The following is a 27,171-nucleotide window of genomic DNA, read 5'->3' on the forward strand; positions in this document are numbered from 1 at the left end:
TCTGAATTTTACAGGTAGCCAATGGAGCGACGCTAACACTGGAGAGACGTGGTCTCTCCTGCTGATTCCTGTCAGCACTCGTGCTGCTGCATTCTGGATCAGCTGGAGCCTATTCAGCAAATTACTTGGACATCCTGCTAACAACACATTACAGTAATCTAGTCTAGAAGATACAAACGCATGAACTAGTTTTTCTGCATCCCTCTGCGAGAGGATTTTCCTAATTTTTGCAATATTACGGAGATGGAAAAACGCTATTTTACAAACCTGATTAACATATGGTTTAAACGACAAATCCTGATCGAAAACAACACCAAGGTTTCTCACAGTTGCACTGGAAGCCATCGCAACACCATCTAGTCCCTTCCTAAAATGCTCTGGACCAAGAATGATAACCTCTGTTTTATCTGAATTTAGAAGCAAGAAATTTCTGGACATCCAGTCCTCGATGTCCCTAAGACATGCCTGAAGTTTAACCAACGGTTCTGTCTCATCCTGCTTCATAGACAAGTAGAGCTGCGTATCATCAGCATAACAATGAAAGTGTATGCCGTGATTCTGGATTATACTTCCCAACGGCTGCATGTATAAACTAAACAAGATTGGCCCTAGCACTGAACCCTGTGGAACACCATAACAGACCCTTGACTGTTCTGAAGAAACCTCATGTACATGAACAAACTGGAACCTGTCAGATAGATATGATTTAAACCAACGTAGAGCTGTCCCTTTAATCCCAAGTGGGTTACTTTTGTTATCCTCTATCAACGTTGAATGGACCCAGCCTCAGATGGCTGAGGCTGAGGTGAAGCAAGGCACGCTCAAGGAGCATTCGTCAGACGAAGACGACTATTTCTCCACGATGAATTCCCGCAGGTCCGAGGGTTCTGGGGAATTGGAGGGGTACCTCGCCTGTGTTTCAAAGAGCATGGACCTGCTGAACTCCTTCCCAAACATTAAGGAACTGTCTCTGAAACTCAACACAGGCCTTCCAGCCTCAGCCGCCTGTGAGAGACTTTTTAGTTCTGCCGGGTTGCTCTTCACAGCAAAGAGAGCAAGACTTACAGCAAAAAACTTCCAAAATCAGCTGCTGCTGAAATTAAACAAGAGCTTTTCCAGTCTAAAGTTGTAGATTGTGGGCAGTATTGTGGGATCTTGTGTGCATTTTATTTTGGTTTATTGTGAATAGCAGGATCCTGCGGACATTGGGCACTTTATTTTGTGTTTTAATATTTTGATTCTGGTTTTAGTGTTGTCGGTTGGACAATATGTTATGCGGAAGTAAGAGCTTTAACAAGTGTTGATGTGTACTTTAAAATGCCTCGAAGTTGATTAAAACAAATTGTGCTGGATTTGATTCGTGACTCATTCTTTTTTTGCATTAAATAATTGAAAGTAACTTTTACTCAAATTACATTTTAAATGAACCTTACTCGGGTACATTTTTAGATGAGTGCTTTTACTTTTACTTTGAGTAGGATTTAAGCAAAGTAAAAATACTTTTACTCAATTACAATTTTTCAGTAATTTTTCCACCTCTGGTTGTCCTTATCTCTTTGATTCACTGTGACCGGAAAAAGTCGGATAAACCATTCAGAATTGCTTGCTTGCTTGCTTTTGGCAGATTCACTTCTGGTCTGCTCTGTAGTCATTTACTCTGTTCTGTAACATGTTTAAAATGTTTAAATAAAAAGTTTAAAAAAAATAAAAAAATGTTCACACAGTTGAAGGTTGGCACTCAAATCAATACTCCCTGCAGAGCTGCTCTGCAGAAGGCTGGAGACCGCGCCAGCTGAAGCAGGTAAGGATATGAAGAGCTGTAGCACTCGCTGGAAAACGCTGCCCTCTGGTGGTCAAGTCGCGGTACTTCGTGATCAGCGTTCCCGTCGTCTCTCGGCAGCAAGCCGTGATGAAGTCGCGGCTTGCTGCTTCATATGTTCATCAGTAATAACTTACAAACTTTTAAAGCAGTCTGCAAAAATTGAGAAAAATCCAGGTTTCACATAATCCAGGGACTAATGAGTAAATAAGGTAGATTTGTGCCATTTATTTAACTGTACGACAGAAAGAGCTGCTTCCATGAATCTCATTACTGTAAAAGATGCTACATTAAATGTCACAAAGCAGAACACGATTCCCTCAATTAATAGTTTTCCTCCTCTGGCACTAATAATTAATAGTCAACATCTAATATGAGCAGTATAAGATCTTAAACATACCCTAGTATCAGGTTTTTTTGTACTTTTATAACCCATGTTCCCTGCATCTTCCATCTGTCAGTCCTTTATTTTATCCCACCAAATACCAACAATGATGTTATTTAGTGCACACGTTGTATAATTCCATAATACAGCATTTTATCTCTATTTAAGCTTGTTCTTAGTTGCCATATCTTTCAGGGATCCTTCTGGTCAGGCCTTCACTGGGAATGGAGTCAGCATTTCACATAGTTGAAGCTGGGTGTTTGAAGGCAGCTGTTATGTAGCATCATCCAGTCATAAATGATGTTCATTTACTGGATCCACTTCTGTTGCTTTTTCTCTCCTGACCCACAAATGGTCCCACAGATTTACTGCTTACTTTGTCTCCATGGCTTCATCACTGAGACAAATATTTATATATATTCTACATATATTTATGGAAAAAAAGACATATTTTCAAGTTTTACATTGAGTAAAATTCACATGAAAAAAATAACTATATATTATAACAATAATCATAAAAATGGTACATTCCCAAACTGCCCCCCAGTCTCGTCATGTGAGTTTAGTGGAATGTACTAATAATAATGATAGTAATAATAATTGGAGGAAGAACAATAGTGAAAAACATTTTCATGTTTATATTTATCAGTTTTAGTTTCCACTGCCATACCAAAACGTTTTTGTTTTCCCTCTACAGACATCATGTAGTAATCCAGTAGGTTTCCTTGTACACTGACATTTGGGTTAAATACAAATTGTTTTAGAAATATTTTTTTTTTATTTTTTTTTATCAAAATATTTCATCAGTAGAAAATGACTAAATTTGATACAAAGTGCTCAATGAATTGGTTAACCAAAAAGAAAACACATTGTATGTAGTACTACATTGTTACGGTGTCACCTCCACCTAACACTCACCCTCCACAACAACCAGCCTGCCCCACCCCCACAGCTCGTGCACTGCGTGCTCTTCGCCGCAGGTGATGTGAGTTGTGGGTGATTGGGGAAGGAGCTTCCAGCCAGGTCCAGCACAGCTGCAGCCACTCCTCATCAGATCCCTCTGCCTACTTAAACCCCGGTTTTCCAGCCACTCATCGCCAGATCTTCCCTAAGAATGGCCTGGCAAGTATCTCGTCTGTGTTTGTCGCATACATAGCTGCTCGTTATATGTTGACACTCCTGAAGCTACCTTTTGTGATTTTTTGATAACTGCCTCCTTTTTGTTTGCTCCACAGTTTTTGCCCTCACCGTTGTGCTGCAGTCTGGCTTGACCCCTTACCCACCTACTCCACTCCTTCACCCTGCTGTCACCCCAGCCTGCCTTGGATCCAGCCCGCCAGGCCTCAACCCTTTTCCCCCACAAACAGCAATAAAGGCCCTCCCGGGCATTAAACCAAATCTCTGCCATCCTGTGTCGTGCACTTGAGCCCAACGCCTACCGAGACATAACACTACATGATGTGTGAGGCTTGTTTGAGAGTTAGATTAGATTTGTTTATTTGATGACTTAAACTGTAATCAAGAAAAAAACATGAAATATCAGCTTTGCAAACCAAATGACAACTGATAGGATACATAACTGACTTGAACTTATAAAAATGTAATGAATAACAAATTTGCAGTTGCATGAGTACCACAATTTTTTTCTTATAAGAAAACAATTTCTTATGTGACAGAATTAGCCTTTTAAGGAAGATGTAGTGGCTCTTAAAATACTAGATACTGCAAAATGTGTCCTTATCTGTTAATAAGCACCATTAAGAAATGCTGAAGTCCATGAGTGAATTATTGATTAAAATACTCTGAAATGTAGTGAATTAAAAAGTCAACTACAAATAAAAGAGAAAGTGGTTGAAACCTGGTTCTTGTAAATTCTTTGAAACTGTAATTTGACTTTTGTGTAAAATAAAATATAGTAATGTTCCCTTGAATGTACATTTGATACATTGAGGGTGATTGTGAAATGTATTGTTGAAAAAACAAATAGATAGGAAAAGAACTCTCAGGACGAGGTGGTGGCTCTTAAAAGAGCCTTTTTAATTTCCTCCAGCAGTGATGCTTCACTTCTTCTTGGGTGCTGCCTTCTTGGCTTTGGGCTTGGCCACCTTCTTGGCGGGGGACTTGTTGGCTTTGGGGGCCTTCTTCAGCACCTTCTTGGGGCTCTTGGCGACCTTCTTGGGGCTCTTGGCCGTCTTCTTGAGCGCTGCGGGCTTCTTCACCTTCTTGGGGCTCTTCTTGGCCGCTGCTGGTTTCTTGGCTGCTGCGCTCTTCGCCTTCTTCGCTGCTGCGGGTTTCTTGGCGGCGGGCTTTTTGGCTTTAGGAGCCGCTTTGTTCACGGGAGCTTTGGCCTTCGTGTCAGTGTTCTTGCTGATCTTGAAGGAGCCGGAGGCCCCGGTCCCCTTGGTCTGGACCAGGGTCCCCTTGGTCACCAGGCTCTTGATGGCGGTGTTGACGCGGGCTTTGTTCTTGTCCACGTCGTATCCTCCGGCGGCCAGAGCTTTCTTGACGGCGGCGGCGGACACGCCGCTGCGCTCCTTGGACGCGGCCACGGCCTTCACGATGAGCTCTGCCGCGCTGGGGCCGGCCTTCTTCGGCTTGGAAACCTTCTTCTTGGCGGCTTTGGCCGGAGCCGGAGCTGGAGCTACTTCTGCCATGTCGAGCTGCTGCGAGAGTCACTGCTAATGATGAGAAGTCGGAGCTCCGACGGAACTTAAACACACCATGAGAACCGTGGAGACTCAACCCGCAGCGCCGCTCCCGTGTGCAGTCGGCGGAGTCCCACTTGTGTTTTCTCCTCGTCCTTTAACGGGTCAGAAATCAGTGTTGGAGCGTCGTTTCAGGCTTACAGAGGAGAAGCTGACAGCGGACTAGTTTCTCTTCGTGTCCAGATACTCTGGAAGTCCGATGTTCTCCGCAGTTTGTTTGTGGGGGTTTAAAACTTCGTGGAGTCGCCGCGGAGCTCGGGGCCGATCAGCAACTTCCCCCTCTTCTTTCTCTCCTAAAAGGCTTTAAAATACACAAAGTTTCCGAGAAAAACACATTTCTAGCTGAATCATATGTTTGTTCGATGAACAAAAAGAACAACAAACATCAGTTGACCTTAATGTTTCGTTAAAGTGAAGATAATGTGGCAGCAGCAAACACACTGATGGAGGAGGCTCTTGTGACTTCCTGTCAGGTTTCTGCTGATTACTACAATATTATCAGAGTTGTTTTCTGCAACTTATTTTTAAATATATTATACTTCAAAACAAACATTTTCATTCTGTTTTCATTTTTGTAACTTTAAAATCTTGAACTTATCGTTGCACTTATGGATGTTGAAGTTAAAACATAAAGAGCTGTTGGACATGAAGCTCATTTTAAAATATTTCATTTACTTACAATTTTTAAGTTGGTACTGCCAATACACCAAATAATTAAATATTACCGATGTTAGCTAAAAGAAGAACAAGTCCTCTGTCTTTGGATACACAGAAATACGTGGAAATGCTTCCTAGATAATATTGTTTAACAGAAATAAGACAACTTGCGTGGCTATGTAAGATGAGGGAAATAATGAAGTAAATGAGGTACTTACCGTCACCACAAAGTCCTTCGTAATAACAGATAGAGAATTGTCCAAACCATACCACACCTGCATCAACCAAACACAACTTTGGCTTTAACTCTTAAAATAAATATTTAAAAAAGTATATTGATTAAGAAAAAGGTTTCCACCTTAATCATATAACCGGAGTATGTAATCAGTACACACACAATTATTATGTTTCAGTAGATTTAAATTTAGTTTAAGATAAATGTGATACTCACAAAATAAGTGTTTTGTTAATGTATTATTACTTTTGTTGCCTTTCCTCTAAGAGTCCTCTTTTGGTATTAAAATTGTATTTTATTTTATTCTGTCTAAATGTATAATAAGCGATTACAGAGAAGCAAACAGTGACATGCGTTTTCATCAGATGGACACTTAAGTGGCTGCACAGCACTGGGACTCGTTACTGGCGCAACCGACGTTGGTTCATTATCCAGTTGAATGGAGAATGATCAACTTTTGTCCTGCGTCACTGATTTTTTGATAATATTTTCAATGTTTCCAGATTAGTTACTTATTTTTTATGTGACTACAGATGTTTATGAGCTAATATGAATCCCCGGTGATGTGTGGTCTGTAAGCTTAAAGTGTATTAAGTGTGTAAATCTGACGGTATGTGACTTTTGTAGTTGAAAAAAAGGTGACCAACGTCCAAAGCAGTTGTGTGTTTCTAATACAATGTTAGAAATGTAGTCAGTTAATGGTTTGTGTTTTTATAGTGTAAATGTAACATAGTTTAACTGCAAACAACATTTATTCTGTTATCAAAAGTGAACTTGCTGAGAGACAAAGACATGTGTATAAGGGAGAAGTGCAGACATGATTGATGATAGACAGAATGTGATTTGAATAGTAAATGTTTATCTTTTCTTATAAAGATTTTAATAAGTTTATTTTTGGAAAATATGTAAGGAGATATTTTTGTGAAAATAGACCTTTGAAGAACATATTGTCTTGATGTTATCCAAATGTGGATATAACCTGTGCTTCAATGCAAAGCAGACAAAATAACAGAAAATAATTCATGGTTTCAGTTAAAAAGTTAAATGATAATAAACAATAATCTGGTTGAATGGTAAATGAGCAACTGTTGTCCTGCGTTGCTGGTTTTTGAATAATATTTTCAATGTTTCCAGAGGATTATCAATACATCTGCTGCCCGGAAACTTAACAAAAAAAAATAAATACTCTCTCAGTTTCCATAGAGGTATTTTATTTTATTTTCATAACAAACATTTGGGCCAACTTTTAACACTGCTCAAAAATAATGGTAGAAATACAATTGATCAAGTAATGTGTGATGATTTCTGTATTGCCATAGTTCATTCCACATGATTGGTCAGTTTCAAATGCAGGTGTTCAGGTTGGGAGTCCTGGGTGGTTTTAACTTAGTAGAGCCAGAAGACAAAAAAAAAAAAGCTTGATGATACCTCCTATAAATTATTCCTTCATGGGAAATTGATATAGATTTTCGAAATGAAATACTGGAAACTTAATAAAAAGCATTTACTTGTTCATTTGAAAGACCACTCTAAACGTCAAATGTACCAGATAATAAAAAATACACAAAAATTATATTTGTTGAACGCAGCCATACCAGGATTTAAAAATACATGAAGTTCCTAACTATTGTGTCCCAGTAGGTGGCGCTATAACACACTGAACGATCTGGTATCAGCATCCTTTAATGAGTAGAAGAACATTAGGCCCGCCCCTGTCTTCAAACACGTCCTCAGTGAGGAGCTAAATAACGTGGTCAAAGTAGTTCCAGCTCAGTTGTTGACTAACTTCATATTCAACATGAGCGGACGAGGAAAAGGAGGAAAGGGTCTCGGTAAAGGAGGCGCTAAGCGTCACCGTAAAGTCCTCCGTGACAACATCCAGGGAATCACCAAACCCGCCATCCGCCGTCTGGCTCGCCGCGGGGGGGTGAAGCGTATCTCCGGTCTGATCTACGAGGAGACCCGCGGTGTGCTGAAGGTCTTCCTGGAGAACGTGATCCGTGATGCCGTCACCTACACCGAGCACGCAAAGAGGAAGACGGTGACCGCCATGGATGTGGTGTACGCGCTCAAGAGACAGGGACGCACCCTGTACGGATTCGGGGGTTAAACCATCTATCAACCAAACAGGCCCTTTTCAGGGCCAACCACCTGATCTGAGAGCAAATTACCGACATTTATACATACACGACTTTGGATAAATGTATTGACTTAAATTATTTACTCCAGGAAATGTATCAATAACCAGGTCAGACATGATCACGTATTCCTATGAATCACTAAGGCATGTAGACAGAAAAGCATCCAACTGGGTTCATTGTCGAACTGAGTCTTTATACCTACTGATTAAATTAAAGCAATATATGACTGACAAGAGTTGTAACTCTTCTGTGGCTCCACGAGAGTTTACCTACTTTTATCTGCTTGTTGACAAAACTGTTCATAATGTGGAGATGCTACAGTGTTTTAAAAGTTGCGTTTTCCACTGCAGGTGGTTTTAAACGGCTGTATTCACTTAAATGTAATAAAGGACAGTTAAACTGTCTTTTTTTGCTGCTCGTTGACCCTGGTCAGAATAAAGAGCTCTGCACTTCAAATGACTCTTAAACTCCACAGATTAATTTCGCCACTTTTATACAACCTTCGGAAAACAATCTCACAATGCAAAGATTGTATTTAAATATGTATTTTTCTAAACAAACAGCGCCTTTCGGCAGTTTCCCGCTCTTCTTTCTCTCTACTGAGAGACGCCCACCAGTTTAAATGAAGACAAACTCCATCTATAAAAAACACAAAAAACACTACATTTTATATGTGAGTTGGACAAATGCAACATTACTGACTCACTTATGTTAAATGCAGAACAATCGTTTGCTATAGATTGTTTCTAGACCCTTTACATATTAAGATAAACCGACAAAAGGACAAGTAAAGTTAGATTCAAGAGCTGTGAAGCTTCATCCAGAGTTCATGGTTTGAAAATGTAATCAGCTGGACAGCCATAGTTGGATTCGGCTGACTGGAGTTGTTGTAAATGTTATGTGTAATTGTGAATGTGCATTTACACCTCAAATGTTTTCAGTTTTGACTTCTTCTTGTAGGTGAGACAGAGGACACAAAAGGAGCTCTGTAGTTCAAACACTACAAACAATCTTTTCCATTGTTTCACAGCTTTCAGAAAACAATTTCATAATGTTGCATTTCATAGATTTAGATGGTAAAGAGTAAACAAAGAGGGTTTCTGCAGTTTCCCGCTCTTCTTTCTCTCCACTGAGAGACGCCCACCAGTTTAAATGAAGAGAGACTCCATCTGTGACGTCAGAGCCACTGGACCAATCACAGACGGGAGACTGCCCTGTTATTTTTGCATGTGGAGGGAATGAAATCAGCCTCTCTGACCGAAGCAGTTCATTCTTTTCTGAAGAAGGAAACATGCCTGAACCCGCCAAGTCCGCGCCCAAGAAGGGCTCCAAGAAAGCCGTGACCAAGACCGCCGGGAAAGGCGGCAAGAAGAGGAGAAAGAGCAGGAAGGAGAGCTACGCCATCTACGTGTACAAGGTGCTGAAGCAGGTCCACCCCGACACCGGCATCTCCTCCAAGGCCATGGGCATCATGAACTCGTTCGTCAACGACATCTTTGAGCGCATCGCCTCCGAAGCGTCTCGTCTGGCTCACTACAACAAACGCTCCACCATCACCTCCAGGGAGATCCAGACCGCCGTGCGCCTCCTGCTGCCCGGGGAGCTGGCCAAGCACGCCGTGTCCGAGGGAACCAAGGCCGTCACCAAGTACACCAGCTCCAAGTAGATCAAGACCCAATACAAACCAACGGCTCTTTTAAGAGCCACACACCCAATCTGGAGAGCTCCTTATCCTCTTTTTTTTTTTTTTTTTTTTTTTTTTTTGGGGGTAAATCCCCCAGCACTGAGCAAAAAACCAGAGTGTGAGTAAATGAAACTAAAACTATTAAAATAAATGAGAATAATAAACAAAAATAAGTAGTTCCTACCAGCAGCATGTCATTTAGACCAAATCTGAATAGTTTACTTTTGTCCGTATTCTTGTTAGTGATATACATTACCACAAATGACTGAAGAATCAAATCAAGATTTAACTGATCAATGCGTGTTTGGTCAAATCAATGTTTATTGTAGCAGGTTAATAAACTCCTGAACGTCAGAGAAAGACTCAAGTTTCATCAGTCATCTTCCCTCATTCTTTAAATGATCATCATTGTGCTGTGGATTGTTGAAAGATGAATAGAACCGTTTTCATCTTATCCCTTTTTTAATTACTTTACTACTTTCAGGTTAACTAAACAATTTGATTTAATCCAAATGGATTTTCAATCTTCTCACCACTTATTTTCTGTACTTCCACCCCAATGTTTTTACCATAAAGTGTAACGTTTCATTCTTTTTGGGATTTCTTACAAACGCTGGTGTTAATTTCCCAAGTAAGAATTTGATTTCTATATATTAATTGTCCTGTGGACATTTAACATATACTGCTGCATGACCTGAGAAATTATCAGAACGAAAACAAACAAGACTTTACAGACAATCTGAAACTTAGCTATAATCTGCATTTCCGGTGGTAAACATATGTGAGAAATAACTGTTGTGGAAATACTTCTCTTCATCACAGCAAGCACCTCAACCAGAAGTTATATTCATGAGACTTAAATAGTAAAACAACTCCCATTAGTATTTGATATTATCTATCTACAGCCCGAATCCAGAATGCAAAACAACAAAATACTTTATTTTGGCACATGGCAGCAGATCAAATTAAAGCCAAACTTGAAAGATGGATTTAAAATTGATATAAACTACCTTGTTGCAGCTATCCTTGTCCAGTTTTTGATATTATGTTTTGCCTTTGTTTTATTGTCTTTTTGTTTTATCTTTTTTCTTTAATTGTTTTCATCTAATGCTGAGGTCCAAGGGGTGGGTTTGGAAGGGGATGAAAATATGTGTATAATGTTTAACATCATTATGGATGCCACAGTTTATAATAAAATGTTGAAATATGAATAAAAACATTTGATCACAAAAAAAAGTAAAACTAGAGAGGGGACAGAGCAACTCTCATTCTGCAGAACGACGTGTATCTTTAGTGTTTCTGCAGAAACAGATGTGACAACGGTTATATCGGTCATTACTAGGCAACAGCTTTATTCAGTCTGTTTTAATCTATTCTTGTATATGTATAACTGATGTTTCCTATAAGAAATAAGGGTTGTGTTTATAGTTATGTTCTTACTGAGGGAGATGGGTAGTGTGATGTATGAATGTGACATGGAAACCACATTTCCCAGCATACCATAGTCAGGAGCATGCGCAGTAGCCCCGCGGCAGTCGGACACGAGGTACGCTGACAAAATGTCGTGGCTGTTTATTAAAATAAAGCGTCAAAGATAACGCCTCGTTTGATAATTATAAACACAGGACAGACCAAGGTAGATGTTCATTTTTCACGTTATATACTAAAAGGAAAACTAGCTCTTTAGTGGTGATGTTGGTGGCTCTTAAAAGAGCCGTTGTGGGTTAGAGGGGAGACGGTCTAAGCTCTCTCCCCGCGGATGCGGCGGGCCAGCTGGATGTCTTTGGGCATGATGGTGACCCTCTTGGCGTGGATGGCGCACAGGTTGGTGTCCTCGAACAGCCCCACCAGGTAAGCCTCGCTGGCCTCCTGCAGGGCCATGACGGCGGAGCTCTGGAAGCGCAGGTCGGTCTTGAAGTCCTGAGCGATTTCTCTCACCAGCCGCTGGAAGGGCAGCTTGCGGATCAGCAGCTCCGTGGACTTCTGGTAGCGGCGGATCTCCCTCAGAGCCACGGTACCGGGCCTGTAGCGGTGAGGCTTCTTCACTCCGCCGGTGGCCGGGGCGCTCTTCCGGGCGGCCTTGGTGGCCAGCTGCTTCCTGGGGGCTTTGCCTCCGGTGGACTTACGAGCGGTCTGCTTGGTTCTGGCCATGGCGACTGGTTCTGGATCAGGACAATAATGCTGGGAGAAGCGAGACTCGCTGCTCTTAAAGTGTGTGACTCGGTGACGCGGTCCAGACCTCCGCTCCTGATTGGTGGATTCTGCTCTGCAGCCCCGCCCGCCCCGGGAGCGAGCTCGCGCCTCAATGTGCGCCGTTTATTGGATAGAATCTTTTCAAAACTCCCGCCTAGTCCGGAGCCCCGCCCCCTGCTGGCTCTCTGTCCCGGTTGTGTAAGTTAGTTAATTTATTTATCTATTGTAGTTATTAGTTTATTTGCTCCAGTCACTAGAAACCAACCCCCAGTAGCTGGGTAGCATTTATAGTATACTGGTAATGAAAAAAGATTGTGTACTTTTTTGGAGGACAGGGACGGGTTTTCTCCGCCTTAATGGATGTTGTTGTTCAGTGTGTTAGCGCCATCTACTGAAATATCGGTAGTAATATATTTTATCATTTTATCCTTTTATCAATTACTATTTCAAAAAGAGCAATTACGTATTTCCACATTAGATTAACAGACAGACTTTTGGATTTGAACAGGTCACTTCTAAGTTTCTGAAGCAACACCAGTGAACACATTTTCCTTTATAGAGAGAGTAAATCATTTCACAAACATGCTATTTATGCTATATGTATATTTAATTATCTCTGAAAATCAGTTATTACAGAGCCTCATTTCAACCAGCAGACAACCGATGAACTAGTTAGTGCTATAACACAAAATGTTTAAATGTTTTTTGTTTTTTTTAAACAATCTGCACTCAGTCATCTCGCATCTCTAGATGTATTTATTGGTCGTTTCTTCTGAGAAGTTTAGTTTCCAGTAACAGCAGATGTTACTGCTCCATACAACAGTTTGTGCTTTAAAGTTGTGTCGTATTAGTGGATTGATCTTTAGTGGTTTTATACTGTCATTTAGCAGACGCTTTTATCCAAAGCAACTTATGTGAGAGAACAAGCACAAAATCACATAATAATTGTTAAAATACTCGGTAATCGTGTCTCTCAGAGGAGTGTGTGGCTCTTAAAAGAGCCGTTGTGTTTCGGGGTTCAGCAGCAGCTTTACTTGGCCTTGGCGGCCTTCTCGGTCTTCTTGGGCAGCAGCACCGCCTGGATGTTGGGCAGCACGCCGCCCTGAGCGATGGTGACCCCCCCCAGCAGCTTGTTGAGCTCCTCGTCGTTGCGGACAGCCAGCTGCAGGTGACGGGGGATGATGCGGGTCTTCTTGTTGTCGCGGGCAGCGTTTCCAGCCAGCTCCAGGATCTCAGCGGTCAGATACTCCAGCACAGCCGCCAGGTAGACGGGGGCGCCGGCACCGACGCGCTGAGCGTAGTTGCCTTTACGCAGCAGTCTGTGGACACGACCCACTGGGAACTGCAGTCCTGCACGGGAGGAGCGGGTCTTGGCCTTCGCTCTGGCTTTCCCTCCGGTCTTTCCGCGGCCGCTCATGTTGATAATGTCTTTCTGGAACTGGTTTCAAGAGAAACTGTGTCTCCAGCAGCGGAAAACCTCCTTAAATACCGGAGAGCGCGGGACGAGTCCTGCCGCACCAATCAGGACAGAGAGAAACGAGGGGGGAGTTTTGAAAAGATTCTATCCAATAAACAGCGGGCATGGGGGCGGGGCTGAGCTGCAGAGCAGAATCCACCAATCAGGAGCAGCGGAGGTGTAGCTCCACTGACTGTCCCCTAAAGATCTGAGTCTTGCTTGGTTTCCATTCTATGACAAGAAAAATTGTGGATTTAGCCTGTTTTTTTTTTTTTGTTTTTTTAATATAACTGCTTGGTTATCTTGAATGTGGAAGTGTAGGCTATATAGGTCAGAACTGACAGTCTCCTATGTAAATAAAGATATATTAACCACACATTTTAAATTGTGAAACATTTTTCTCTTTTGAAAATGTAAAAGGAAACTTCCTCCCATCCCACCTTGTATCAGGTCCAGTGGAAAAGAATCAAAAATGGATTACAAGATTGTTTTGCTGTGCCAAATCCTCCAAAGTTTAAATTACATTTCATAAAATGAATAGAAACGTACTGGGAAAAGGTGGTCATGTTGACATAAGTAGTTTCTTAATGAATGCATCAATAAACATGCGTTTAATGAAAAGAAAGAACTAAACTAAGACTGATGTGGAGATGTGGGGGCTTCTGTGTTTGCTGGTTGAACCCAATACGACACAGCAAATATATACGGTACCAGCAAAGATGCTGGTTGTGATGGGCAGGTGAAGCTTCAGGAAGCATTGAAGTCTTTCATCCGTTCACTCCAGCGCCAAACGTCCTGAAGCTTCATCTGCTAGCAGGACATCTAGGGGACGCAAAAATATCAGTTGTCATCAGGTTGAAGTGTGGCATTTTGCAGAAAGCCTGTAAATAAAACTGTCAGCAAAATAAAGAGGGATGCAAAACATGTAGGCTTGAAATGGTGGCAGTACTGTGTGTGTGTGTGTGTGTGTGTGTGTGTGTCTGTGTGTGTGTGTGTGTGTGTGTGTGTGTGTGTCTCCAGACGGCACATCTCACTTACATCGTCTCCTTACATCTTTGTTTTCTTGTGCACCCAGAATGCACTTCTAGTTCACACTCTTTCCTTCCTGTGGAGCCGCTAACCAGCTGATCCACTGGCCTCATCATTTCCACGGGGACGTGTTCCTGCTGAGACACCACCAGCACGATGTCTGGAGGAAACGCTGCTCTTCCATCCTCTCCTCGCCCTGTAATCTTTCCCTGTGCAGAACCGGGTCAGGCAGTAGCTGCTGCCGCTGTCTCGCCGCCGCGAGGCCGTCTGTGTGCACGCGTGTATTTACACATCCTAATCCATACCTGTCCAGTTTTGGATTTAAAAATAAGGGACATTTTCCACTGCCAGCAATCCCTCCATCCCAACAGAGGTCCAGTTTGTTACATTTTGAGACAGGTTTATAAGAAATCTAAAATAACGACCTGTCAAACATCTACAAACTACAATGATGTGCTCATAGCCTGATAGGCCGACTTTTGTTGACACTGAAATGCTGTGGACATTCTCATTCCTATAATAAAGCCTAAATGAAAACACAAAAAGAAATTAAAGCACATTTATTTAATTTAAATATTTTCAATTAATATATACATTGATTGTCTTCAAGTGAAACATTTACATTTTTAATTTGTCATTTTAACTCATGTGGCTCTCTGCCCAATCTTGCTCCTCTTTAAGGAAGTAAATTTGGTATCCCATTTTTAGAGATATTTAAACAACTTATTCACTTTGTCGGCACTAGCCTTCTCTGGTTACATCCATCCATCTCTGAGTTGTTGCCACTAACCTCGCCAGAACCAAACTACAGCAGGTGGCAGTTCTCACGAGGCCGGTTACAATTCAGTTAGGAGAAGCACAGGAATGCTTTTTAAAAATATTATAAAACGGGAAATTACTAATACGGGAGGACGGTGGGAAAAGGGTAAAATACAGTAGTTTCCCGGCCAAAACGGGAGATTTGACAGGTATGTCCTAAACACACATTTAAATTAGACTCAGAGGGAACAAAGTCCAACCTCGCAAACAGTTTAGTCAAGCAGTCATTGGAGTAAAGACATTTTTAAGTAACTTAAAGGAGACCTATTATGAAAAAGAAGTTTTTTCTTGCTTTAACATAAAGTGGTCTCCCCTGCCAACTCAGAGAAGTACAGCAACCAAATTCTGCACTGTCTGTTCAGCCGCCCGGATGAGACGTCCAGTGTGATGTGGCTTCTATGAGCCGTTCAGCCGTCCCCTTTAAAATTATACATTACTCAACTCAATGCTGATATTCAACAAATAAACCTTAATCTTACTATTAAAAAAAAAAAAAAAAAAAAGAATGAATTGTAGTGTCTGGTACAATTGTTTAATTAGTCATTCAGCTGAAGCATGTCAGAAGGTATTTGATGTGCTTTAACAATACTGAACGAATAAATGAGTCCTGTAATCACATTAACCTTTGTGGATTTATAATTTTTAAGTTTATTTTTAAAACCAGCCTAATGATTATTCACTATTCATCTTAAATAGCTGAAGGAAGTTTTATGCTCTCCAGATTCAGTGTGTGGCTCTTAAAAGAGCCGTTGTTTTGTATTGGGTCTGTGTCTACTTGGAGCTGGTGTACTTGGTGACGGCCTTGGTTCCCTCGGACACGGCGTGCTTGGCCAGCTCCCCGGGCAGCAGGAGGCGCACGGCGGTCTGGATCTCCCTGGAGGTGATGGTGGAGCGTTTGTTGTAGTGAGCCAGACGAGACGCTTCGGAGCCGATGCGCTCAAAGATGTCGTTGACGAACGAGTTCATGATGCCCATGGCCTTGGAGGAGATGCCGGTGTCGGGGTGGACCTGCTTCAGCACCTTGTACACGTAGATGGCGTAGCTCTCCTTCCTGCTCTTTCTCCTCTTCTTGCCGCCTTTCCCGGCGGTCTTGGTCACGGCTTTCTTGGAGCCCTTCTTGGGCGCGGACTTGGCGGGTTCAGGCATGTTTCCTTCTCCAGAAACGAATGGACTGCTTCGGTCAGAGAGGCTGATTTCATTCCCTCCACATGCAAAAATAACAGTGCAGTCTCCCGTCTGTGATTGGTCCAGTGTCTCTGACGTCACAGATGAAGTCTCTCTTCATTTAAACCGGTGGGCGGCTCTCAGTGGAGAGAAAGAAGAGCGGGAAACTACCGACAGGCGCCGTTTATTTGGCAAATACATCTATAAATACCATATTTGTATTGTGAGATTGTCTTCAGAAGGTTGTGAAAAAGTAGCGAATGAATGTAGTGCAGAGCTCTTTAATCTGACCAGGGTCAACGAGCAGCAAAAAAGGACAGTTTAATTATTTAACTGTCCTGTATTACATTTAACTGAATACAGCCGTTTAAAACCACCTGCAGTGGAAAACGCAACATTTAAAACACTGTAGCAACTCCACATCATGAATCTTTGTAAACAAGCGGATAAAAGTAGGTAAACTTTCGTGGACCAACAGAAGCGTCACAACTCTTGTCAGTTGTGTATCGCTTTAATTTAAATAGATGCAAAGACTAAGTTTGAAAATTGAATCCAGTTGCATGCTCAATGTCTATTTATGATTTAAGATGTAGAGGTAGATGATCACATCTGACATAGAAATTGTTGTCCAGGTTATTATTTCCTGCATCGAATAATTAATTAATTATTATTATAATTATTATTAATTATTATCAAGACATTTACACAAAATCATGCGTAGCATCACCTGGAACCAGAGAAGTCTCAAAAACCATCTGATTTATTTGTCACTCTTCCAGCACCATGAAACTAAAAGTATGATACAAATAAGACAAAATGCATATAATACAAGATACATCAATTACGTGCTAAAAAAAGTAATTAACAATATGCCCACATAAATGCAATGGGCTACAATAAAGCAAGTATTTACGTTAAATTGTCAAGTTGCTAGTTTGTATTAATCAATTCAAACACAAAAACATTGCAAATATTGTATACATTGCAATAACTGAAATGTTACTGAATTTCATACCTCGCTCCACTTTCCAAGGGAGCAAACTAGCACTTCATTCAGCAGTGGGTTGCGGGTGACAGTTGACGATAGACTGAACACGAACATATAGATAAATATATAGATAAACGCTTACATTAGCCGTTCGATTTCAAAATAAGAGATTCGGGAAATATGCGGTCATTTGCAATGTGTGCGTATAAATGTCGGTAATTTGCTCCAAGATCAGGTTGGTGGCCCTGAAAAGGGCCGTTGTTTGGTAGAAAGGGTTTGATGGTTTAACCCCCGAATCCGTACAGGGTGCGTCCCTGTCTCTTGAGCGCGTACACCACATCCATGGCGGTCACCGTCTTCCTCTTTGCGTGCTCGGTGTAGGTGACGGCATCACGGATCACGTTCTCCAGGAAGACCTTCAGCACACCGCGGGTCTCCTCGTAGATCAGACCGGAGATACGCTTCACCCCCCCGCGGCGAGCCAGACGGCGGATGGCGGGTTTGGTGATTCCCTGGATGTTGTCACGGAGGACTTTACGGTGACGCTTAGCGCCTCCTTTGCCGAGACCCTTTCCTCCTTTTCCTCGTCCGCTCATGTTTGCTGGTAGAATTGCTGGTTCAAAGTGTCTCGAGTCTACTGAATGCTGCTTATAGCTCTTTTCTGAGGACGTGTTAGAGAACAGGGGCGGGCCTGCTCTTCTTCGCGTGGTGTAAACGGTTGTTGGTGAGTAGTTTGTGTGTTAGCGCCCCCTACTGAAAAACAACTGGTAGAAAACTCGTGTTTTGTTGTTTCGACTGAACGAGGGTCCATTTCACAAATAAAATAGGGTTATTTTATACATTTTAAAATACAAACATACATTTATATTTTACTTTCATAATATTCGTGACTAAATTTGAGGAAATATCAGCGTTGCATACCAAATGACAACTGACAGGATACATAACTGACTTGAACTTATAACAATGTAATCAATAACAAATTTGCAGTTGCATGAGTACCACAATATTTTCTTATAAGAAAACAATATTTCTTATTTGACACAATTTGCCTTTTAAGGAAGATGTGGTGGCTCTTAAAATACTAGATACTGCAAAAAGTGTCCTTATCTGTTAAACAGTTATAACACACAGTGATATTGAATAACTGCCAGATATTGAAAGTTGCAGTTATCTTGGGAAAGGAATGGGCAGGAGCACTGATTCTTTGCACATTTGACAATTCTACAGCCATAAAATCAAAATAAATCCAGGCGGCTTGAATGTAATTACATTAGTAAAATAAGGCACATTAAGAAATGCTGAAGTCTATGAGTGAATTATTGATTAAGATACTGTGAAATGTATAGTGGATCAAAAAGTAAGTTACAAATAAAAGAGAAAGAACCTGGTTCTTGTAAATTCTTTGAAACTGTCACTTTACTTTTGTGTAAAATAAAATATAGTACTGTTCCCTTGAATGTACATTTGATAAATGAGGGTAATTGTTCAATTTATTGTTGAAAAAACAAGCTGATAGGAAAACAACTCTCAGGATGAAGTGGTGGCTCTTAAAAGAGCCTTTTTGATTTTGTCCAGCAGTGATGCTTCACTTCTTCTTGGGTGCTGCCTTCTTGGCTTTGGGCTTGGCCACCTTCTTGGCGGGGGACTTGTTGGCTTTGGGGGCCTTCTTCAGCACCTTCTTGGGGCTCTTGGCGACCTTCTTGGGGCTCTTGGCGACCTTCTTGGGGCTCTTGGCCGTCTTCTTGAGCGCTGCGGGCTTCTTCACCTTCTTGGGGCTCTTCTTGGCCGCTGCTGGTTTCTTGGCTGCTGCGCTCTTCGCCTTCTTCGCTGCTGCGGGTTTCTTGGCGGCGGGCTTCTTGGCTTTAGGAGCTGCTTTCTTCACGGGAGCTTTGGCCTTCGTGTCAGTGTTCTTGCTGATCTTGAAGGAGCCGGAGGCCCCGGTCCCCTTGGTCTGGACCAGGGTCCCCTTGGTCACCAGGCTCTTGATGGCGGTGTTGACGCGGGCTTTGTTCTTGTCCACGTCGTATCCTCCGGCGGCCAGAGCTTTCTTGACGGCGGCGGCGGACACGCCGCTGCACTCCTTGGACGCGGCCACGGCCTTCACGATGAGCTCTGCCGCGCTGGGGCCGGCCTTCTTCGGCTTGGACACCTTCTTCTTGGCGGCTTTGGCCGGAGCCGGAGCTGGAGCTACTTCTGCCATGTCGAGCTGCTGCGAGAGTCACTGCTAATGATGAGAAGCCGGAGCTCCGACGGAACTTAAACACACCATGAGAACCGTGGAGACTCAACCCGCAGCGCCGCTCCGTCATGGCGGACGGACGGCTCCGCTTGTGTTTTCTCCTCGTCGATAAAGGAGGAAAACTGAGTGCTGGAGCCGCGTGAGACGCCGCCGTGAACAGAGAGGACGGCGGACTCGTGTCTCCGGGGGTCCAGCTCATGTCCAGCTCGGATGTCTCTGCGGTTTGTCCCGGGAGACTTCAGACGTCCCCGAGTGGCCGCGCTGCTCGACACATTTCCTCTCTTATTTTTGTTTTAAAATGTCGTGAAATACGTAAGGGCACTTAAAAAAGGCTTTTTCCCAATGACCAAATGTACGTCCCCAGATGTGAAGTAAGAACAATCCCGTGTTGGTGTTTATTTCTTTATAAAGCTGAGATAAAGTGTGAGCAGCAAACACACTGGTGCAGGTGGAGGCTCGTGTCTTTCCCTTTGGTCTTCAGCAGGAATAATGTTGACAATCAGTGCAACTCTGTTCTCCACAGAGCACACATTGGTGATGTGGCTGTATCCTGGCCTCTGACATTAACCGTTGGATATACAACATGGGTCAAAAGTGACCCGGATGATTTTTTTTTTTCTATATCTTTGCAATAAATTAATTTCATAATTCTGTCTTCAAGGCAGTGGTGTAGTCTACTTTTTTGTAGTGGGTATAGTGTCCAAACTCATCCATCCCACCCGTCCAACACCTCATAAGCACCATCCCCACCTCTTGTTTCTGATGCTGCCTCCTAACATGTTGATATAACTGGTCTTTAACATTTATACTGTAGGCTGAGCTTTAGTGAATGGGATTCAGATTCAAAGCTTTTTTTGTTCATGTAATGACAAACCTCTGAATAAACATTTCCATTTGGTGATTAATAAAGTCATACCAGACGAACAAGCTTTCCTTGAATATACATTTTTAAATTATATTCTTTTTAGAAACAAAAACAAATTTTTTCCTGAGCAGGATTTAAAGCTCCAAATTAATAATATTGAAACCCAACAAGTTTCATGTGTAAAATTTCTTGGTTTACTAGTGGATGAAAGATTGTCCTGGGGAAAACATATTGAGTATGTATGCAAAAAAATGATGAAGTCCTATGGTATTATTAGAAGAGTTTCTTTCTTAGTTAATCAGTCCTGTCTCATGATATTATATTATAGTCTAATTTATCCATACTTGACATATTGCAACATTGTTTGGGGCAATTCTTATTCTTCGTACCTTAACCAATTATTTTTAATTCAGAAAAGATTTTTGAGAATGATTTCATATTCTACTCATCAAGCACCTTCTGCACCCTTATTTAGCTGATTTAAATTATTATCAATGTTTTCTATTAATATGTTTTAAACATGCCAGTTTATGTTTAAGTTCATTCATTTCAAACAAGACATTCCAGGCACTTTCCATCATTTTTTTCTGTTATCATCAGATATTCACTCTTATTCAGTTAGAGGTGGAAGAACTTTCATTTACCTCTTTGTCTTTTACCTGCAGTCACAAATCCTTTATCAAATTTCATGGCCGGCAACTCTGGAACTCTTTAGATCGCTCTCTTAAGTTTGCATTATCCTTAAAAATGTTTAGGACCAGCTTGGTGGGGAATCTCTTATCTAGGCTAAATTAATAGGCTATTCTAATTGAAATGAAATTTGCCATTTTATGGATATTTTTTGTTTGTGTTTATTGTGTTTTTCTTTGTTTCTTTTACCTTTTCTTTTTTCCTTTCTATTCTTTTTCTATTGATTGATTTGTTTTTGTGATTTTTTATTGAGGGGGAGGATTTTTTATAAGCCCCTCTGGCTTCTTTTCCTCTCCTGCACAATTATTTGTCCTTGTATGTTAAAATAATTACTATGTTATCATTGTGCATATGAATAAAAAAATAAAAAATAAATAAATAAAAAATACCTATTTTTTTGTTAATTTATTGTATGCATCACAATACTTGTAACAATCAATGAATGAACAATAATAATAACTTAGGCTCATCAGTAGTAGTAACAATGAACATATTTTAAATGAACAAGAAAACACCTTAAATTGGCTTCAAACCAGACAAAACCAAATATTTAACAAATAAACTTCACCTGAACAAAGTAAGGTTCAAAAAGATAAAATATCCATACTTTTTCACACTCTGAAGCAAACAAAACAGCTGACCCATCAGTCGGCTGGACAGCAAGCTGAAGAGAAGGTAACGACACAAAGGCCTAAACACGGTGAGGAAAACAGGACTTTAAACTTTAAGGGCTATCAGTGAGATCACTTTTGAACTCTTAAATACTCTGGAGCTTTTTATTTTGGCTGAAAATGTATCTGTGTTGCTCTGATGGCTAGCATATTCTGTGTTCTGGATAAAGTTTAAATAAAACCTTTATCTACATATATTTACCTTTTTACCTAAATTAACTGTATTTACTACATTATTACTTATCTGTGGCTCATAAGCAGTTTCTTTTCCGAGCTGTTCTGTATTGTTTAAACTGAACAAAATAGCACGAAACACAACTGCTTACCCTCCTACTGATTTGAACTGGGACATTTTGCAATGAACGTAAACAGAAATGATTTTATATTAAATTTTTCTTTTCCACTGACCACCTGCAGTACCGTCACGGACCACTGGGTAAACGCAAACCATGGACATTTTCTAGTGGGTAAACGGCGTAAACCTGCGTATCACATAGACTACACCACTGCTTCAAGCTATACCTCAATTCACTTGTTTCTAACCATGAAATATCTTTATTTTTGAATAAAATCCCTTTTTTGAGTCACTACCTTTCTAATGCACAATATGGGTCAAAAATGACCCATATCCACTTGTTATTTTATTGTTATTTTATGTATGGCTGAGTGTTTGATATACCTTTCATTATTCCATTTATGCAGTAAATGTCTGGATTTTATTGAGCATAAATACTCTTCATTTTTTGTTCTTACTTCTTACTTCATGAACCAACACAGCTTTTGTATCTCTACATCAAGTTTCTTCACACATTTTCCACACTGTTTGGTGACAGCTGGAGACGTTTCAGACGCTTCACAGCGCAGCATTCTGCATGATGACAAAGCCGTGGGTGACAGCACTCTGGGAGAAACCAGAGCGCTGTTTCACTAAAGTAGGATTCAGAAATCCAGGATAAAAGATAAATCCAGGCTTCACATCTCGCCATCAGTTCATCCTGGATTCATCCATTTCACAAAGACCAAACCAGCTCAGCAGGCGCGGCTTTGTTCAGCCAGGTGCCAGTAAATCAGGTAAATGCGCATCTACAGATTTCTTCATGAGATCGATCACGAATTCACTGATTTTACAACAGATAAATTGCTTCACACCAAATGAGCAACATCTTTTGATGGAGGGTTATGAAGAAATAAATCACAAACTAATAAAGAAAAGAAACACTGTTGCTGTTATAAAGGAGCAACAACGTCTGAACGCCTAAATAGCCTAAAACACACATTTTCTAACCACTACTCTTAAGTTACAATCATATCATTCATGGATCTACCAGACATTTGCTCAGATTAACAACTTTAAAGTTGTTAACCTTCTTTGGTGGAAGTCTATAATGTAATGTGTAAATCTGACAGATGATTAATCTGTTGTTTTTTTTTGGTGACACATTTTATCAATATTACAGTAAGAACATGACTGGAACAGACAGGATTTGGCAACAGGTCCAGATTAAGTATAAGAACATTTTGCAGACTGGTAAGTATCTGGAAATAAATGTTTACTTCCCTGTACAAATGACTGGTCCTGATTTAGAAGGTGCTGCTCAGATTTAATCCCTGTATTTATTTTAGCTGTTAAAAAAAGACTCATGTGTCTGGCACAGGACTCATTTTTGACCCATGTTGTGCATCCGAAGGTTGAATAAAGTCTCATCGGTGGACGGATATCACTTTGCACAACGCCCAAGGCTATTCAGCGCTTCTTAATGCCCCCTGGTGGCGTAACGCAGTAACTGTTTCTACTATAGTTTGAACACAAAATACAACTGAAACAGGCCTTTTAAATGACTAAAACTAAACTCAACTAAAACCAATACAACAATTGTGCATATACACTTGGGTATCACACCAAGCATACACTGTTCATTGTCAGTTTAATAAAAAAAAAAAAACACTATCCAACTCCTGATATATCAGTAGTATACAGTTTTTTTAAAAACATTGATTCCCCTCACACACCACATCCGCAGGAAATGTAATTTAGCTGTGTTAGCTGTGTATTGTGTGTGTGTGTGTGGGCAGGGCAAAGGTGGCCTGTTACATGACTGACTCCTGGCCTGAAAAAGTTTCCCAGTCCGGCCCTGCCCACATAGAAATGGCTCCTGCACCTATAATAGAGCCTAAATGAAAATACAAAAGGGAATTAAAGCACATTTATTTATTTTAAATATTTTCAATTAAGCGGGTATAGATAATGGATGGATGTTCAATTAATATACACATTGATTGTCTTCAAGTGAAACATTTACATTTGTCATTTTAACTCATGTGGCTTTTTTTTTAACTCTCTGCCCCATCTTGCTCCTCTTTAGGGAAGTAAATTTGGTATCCTATTTTTAGCACTAGCCTTCTCTCGTTACATCCATCCATCTCTGAGTTGTTGTTCAGAGTTTGTTCCCGTTGTTACCACTAACCAAACTACAGCAAGTGACAGTTCTCACGAGGCCCGTTACAATTCAGTTAGGAGAGGCACAGGTATGCTTTTTAACAATTATATTATAAAACAGGGAAATTACTAATACGGGAGGATGGTGGGAAAGAGGGGTAAAATACAATAGTTTCCCGGCCAAAGGATTTGACAGGTATGTCCTAAACACACATTTAAATTAGACTCAGAGGGAACAAAGTCCAACCTTGCAAACAGTTTAGTCAAGCGGTCATTGGAGATGAGACATTTTTGGCACTTTCCCAGTAGTATCGGCTCAGCGCGGCTTTACACGGCTCCACACGTGTGTTTTCGCACTGCCAGGGGAGAAGTGGGCAGGTTGTGGTGAAGCTGCTGTGACGTACTCGATTGCGCAACCGCTTTGTTCATGTCGGCGCTGATCAGAAATCAGCTGGAGCCGGGAGCGGCTGAGAAAAAAACAGCCCGTCTACATCGCTTTTTTTATTTTTTCTCGACAGCCACCAGGTTTATGAACATCTGCACCTCAGAGTTGGATCACCAAACAGACGTTTTGCGCTTTATAATAAAATCGCTGCGAGCCGCGAGTCGCTCTCGCGCTGACTCCCGCTTCCTGATTCAAACGTCTGACGGCCCCGCCCCCCGACCAATCGGTGGCGAGGAGGTGGTGACGTCAGAAATAGTCCCTGCTCAGCACGCTATAGTATAGAACCTCGCAGAAATGGTTACAGAAAAAAGTATCGACTTGGAGCGGCTCTACTCGTCTCAGCCCTAGTGCGAAAGCGCAAAACGGGTAGAACCGAGCTGAAGTAATACTAGTGCAAAAGCGCCATTATAAGTAACTTAAAATACATAGTACTCAACACTGATGTTCAACAAATAAACCATTTTAATTAAAAAAAATTTAAAAAAATTACTGTTGCTACAATTCTTTAAAATAATACAGCAAACTATGTCAGAAGGTATTTGATGTGCTTTAACAATACTGGATGAATATATGATTCAGTCACACATTAACCTTTGTGGATTTATAATCTTAAAGTTGATTCTTAAACCCAGACTACTGATTATTCACTATTTATCTTAAATAGCTGAAGGAAGTTTTATGCTCTCCAGATTGGGTGTGTGGCTCTGAAAAGAGCCGTTGTTTTGTATTGGGTCTGTGTCTACTTGGAGCTGGTGTACTTGGTGACGGCCTTGGTTCCCTCGGACACGGCGTGCTTGGCCAGCTCCCCGGGCAGCAGGAGGCGCACGGCGGTCTGGATCTCCCTGGAGGTGATGGTGGAGCGTTTGTTGTAGTGGGCCAGACGAGACGCTTCGGAGCCGATACGCTCAAAGATGTCGTTGACGAACGAGTTCATGATGCCCATGGCCTTGGAGGAGATGCCGGTGTCGGGGTGGACCTGCTTCAGCACCTTGTACACGTAGATGGCGTAGCTCTCCTTCCTGCTCTTTCTCCTCTTCTTGCCGCCTTTCCCGGCGGTCTTGGTCACGGCTTTCTTGGAGCCCTTCTTGGGCGCGGACTTGGCGGGTTCAGGCATGGTTCCTTCTCCAGAAACGAATGAACTGTTTCGGTCAGAGAGGCTGCTTTCATTCCCTCCACATGCAAAAATTACAGCGCAGTCTCCCGTCTGTGATTGGTCCAGTGGCTCTGACGTCACAGATTGAGTTTGTCTTCATTTAAACTGGTGGGCGGCTCTCAGTGGAGAGAAAGAAGAGCGGGAAACTGTCGAAACCCTCTTTGTTTACTCTTTACCATCTAAATCTATGAAATGCAACATTATGAGATTGTTTTCTGAAAGCTGTGAAACAATGGAAAAGATTGTTTGTGGTGTTTGAACCACAGAGTTCCTTTTGTGTCCTCTGTCTCACCTACAAGAAGTCAAAACTGAAAACATTTGAGGTGTAAAAATGCACATTCACAATTACACACAACATTTACAACAACTCCAGTCAGCCGAATCCAACTATGGCTGTCCATCTTACATTTTCAAACCATGAACTCTGGATGAAGCTTCACAGCTCTTGAATCTAACTTTACTTGTCCTTTGGTCGGTTTATCTTAATATGTAAAGGGTCTAGAAACAATCTATAGCAAACGATTGTTCTGCATTTAACATAAGTGGACCGTAAGTCAGTAATGTTGCATTTGTCCAACTCACATATAAAATGTAGTGTTTTTTGTGTTTTTTATAGATGGAGTTTGTCTTCATTTAAACTGGTGGGCGTCTCTCAGTAGAGAGAAAGAAGAGCGGGAAACTGCCGAAAGGCGCCGTTTGTTTAGCAAATACATCTTTAAATACAATCTTTGTATTGTGAGATTGTTTTCCGAAGGTTGTGAAAAAGTGGCGAAATTAATCAGTGGAGTTTAAGAGTTATTTGAAGTGCAGAGCTCGTTAATATGACCAGGCTCAATGAGTAGCAAAAAAAGACAGTTTAACTGTCCTTTATTACATTTAAGTGAATACAGCCGTTTAACCTTCGTCTGTTGTTAGGGTCGCCACCGACCCGTTCTCAGGTTTTAAATTCGTAAAACTACCACAAAAATGCGTTTCATCAAGGCTTTTTGACTTTGTCAGGAACCTTTATTTCAACAAAATAATATCCAACATTTTTTTTTCACTAAATTATAAAATGCTCTGGTTGAAATTGTTACCTTTTAAGTAAATGGGTCGAAATTACCCATAACACCATAGATGTTACTATAGTTAATAATATTAAAATGAAAAAATTAATTAAACAAATGTATCTAAGATATGTGTTCTAATACCTCTCTGTAACAAGCTTTTATTTATTCATATGATTCTCTTGAGGCTCATTTTACCAGTTTTTAAAATTGAAATTAAGGGTTAAACTGACAAAAAAAGGCCCAGAGTTCCCACACCAAAAATATTAAAACCAATATGTTCATGGATAAGGAAGCCTAACAATGTAACCAAGAGATGAGAAACAAATTGGATGATGGATAATTGC

General features: G+C 41.2%; 6 protein-coding genes across 6 annotated transcripts; 2 read left to right on the forward strand and 4 right to left on the reverse strand.

The window, feature by feature from the left end:
* Positions 1-4,255: 4,255 nt before the first annotated feature.
* On the reverse strand, positions 4,256-19,478 carry LOC133447918 (histone H1-like). The gene is made up of 2 exons (XM_061726511.1): positions 18,954-19,478; positions 4,256-4,375 (listed from the first exon to the last, which is right to left on the reverse strand). The coding sequence occupies exons 1-2, from the start codon at positions 19,476-19,478 to the stop codon at positions 4,265-4,267; spliced, it is 636 nt and encodes a 211-aa protein (XP_061582495.1). The 3' UTR covers positions 4,256-4,264.
* Positions 7,593-7,962, forward strand: LOC133448550 (histone H4). Its single transcript, XM_061727192.1, has one exon. It carries the CDS (start codon positions 7,600-7,602, stop codon positions 7,909-7,911), a length of 312 nt encoding a protein of 103 aa, XP_061583176.1. The 5' UTR covers positions 7,593-7,599; the 3' UTR covers positions 7,912-7,962.
* On the forward strand, positions 9,230-9,608 carry LOC133448381 (histone H2B-like). Its single transcript, XM_061726841.1, has one exon. The coding sequence runs from the start codon at positions 9,234-9,236 to the stop codon at positions 9,606-9,608; it is 375 nt and encodes a 124-aa protein (XP_061582825.1). The 5' UTR covers positions 9,230-9,233.
* On the reverse strand, positions 12,797-13,254 carry LOC133448318 (histone H2A-like). The gene has a single exon (XM_061726724.1). The coding sequence runs from the start codon at positions 13,234-13,236 to the stop codon at positions 12,850-12,852; it is 387 nt and encodes a 128-aa protein (XP_061582708.1). The 5' UTR covers positions 13,237-13,254; the 3' UTR covers positions 12,797-12,849.
* Positions 15,895-16,276, reverse strand: LOC133448467 (histone H2B-like). Its single transcript, XM_061727029.1, has one exon. The coding sequence runs from the start codon at positions 16,267-16,269 to the stop codon at positions 15,895-15,897; it is 375 nt and encodes a 124-aa protein (XP_061583013.1). The 5' UTR covers positions 16,270-16,276.
* Positions 19,479-25,364: 5,886 nt separating the features above from the next.
* LOC133448475 (histone H2B-like) lies at positions 25,365-25,739 on the reverse strand. The gene has a single exon (XM_061727041.1). The coding sequence runs from the start codon at positions 25,737-25,739 to the stop codon at positions 25,365-25,367; it is 375 nt and encodes a 124-aa protein (XP_061583025.1).
* Positions 25,740-27,171: the final 1,432 nt, after the last annotated feature.

This window comes from Cololabis saira, chromosome 1, assembly GCF_033807715.1.
Source record: "Cololabis saira isolate AMF1-May2022 chromosome 1, fColSai1.1, whole genome shotgun sequence".
In the NCBI taxonomy this organism is placed as follows: domain Eukaryota; kingdom Metazoa; phylum Chordata; class Actinopteri; order Beloniformes; family Belonidae; genus Cololabis; species Cololabis saira.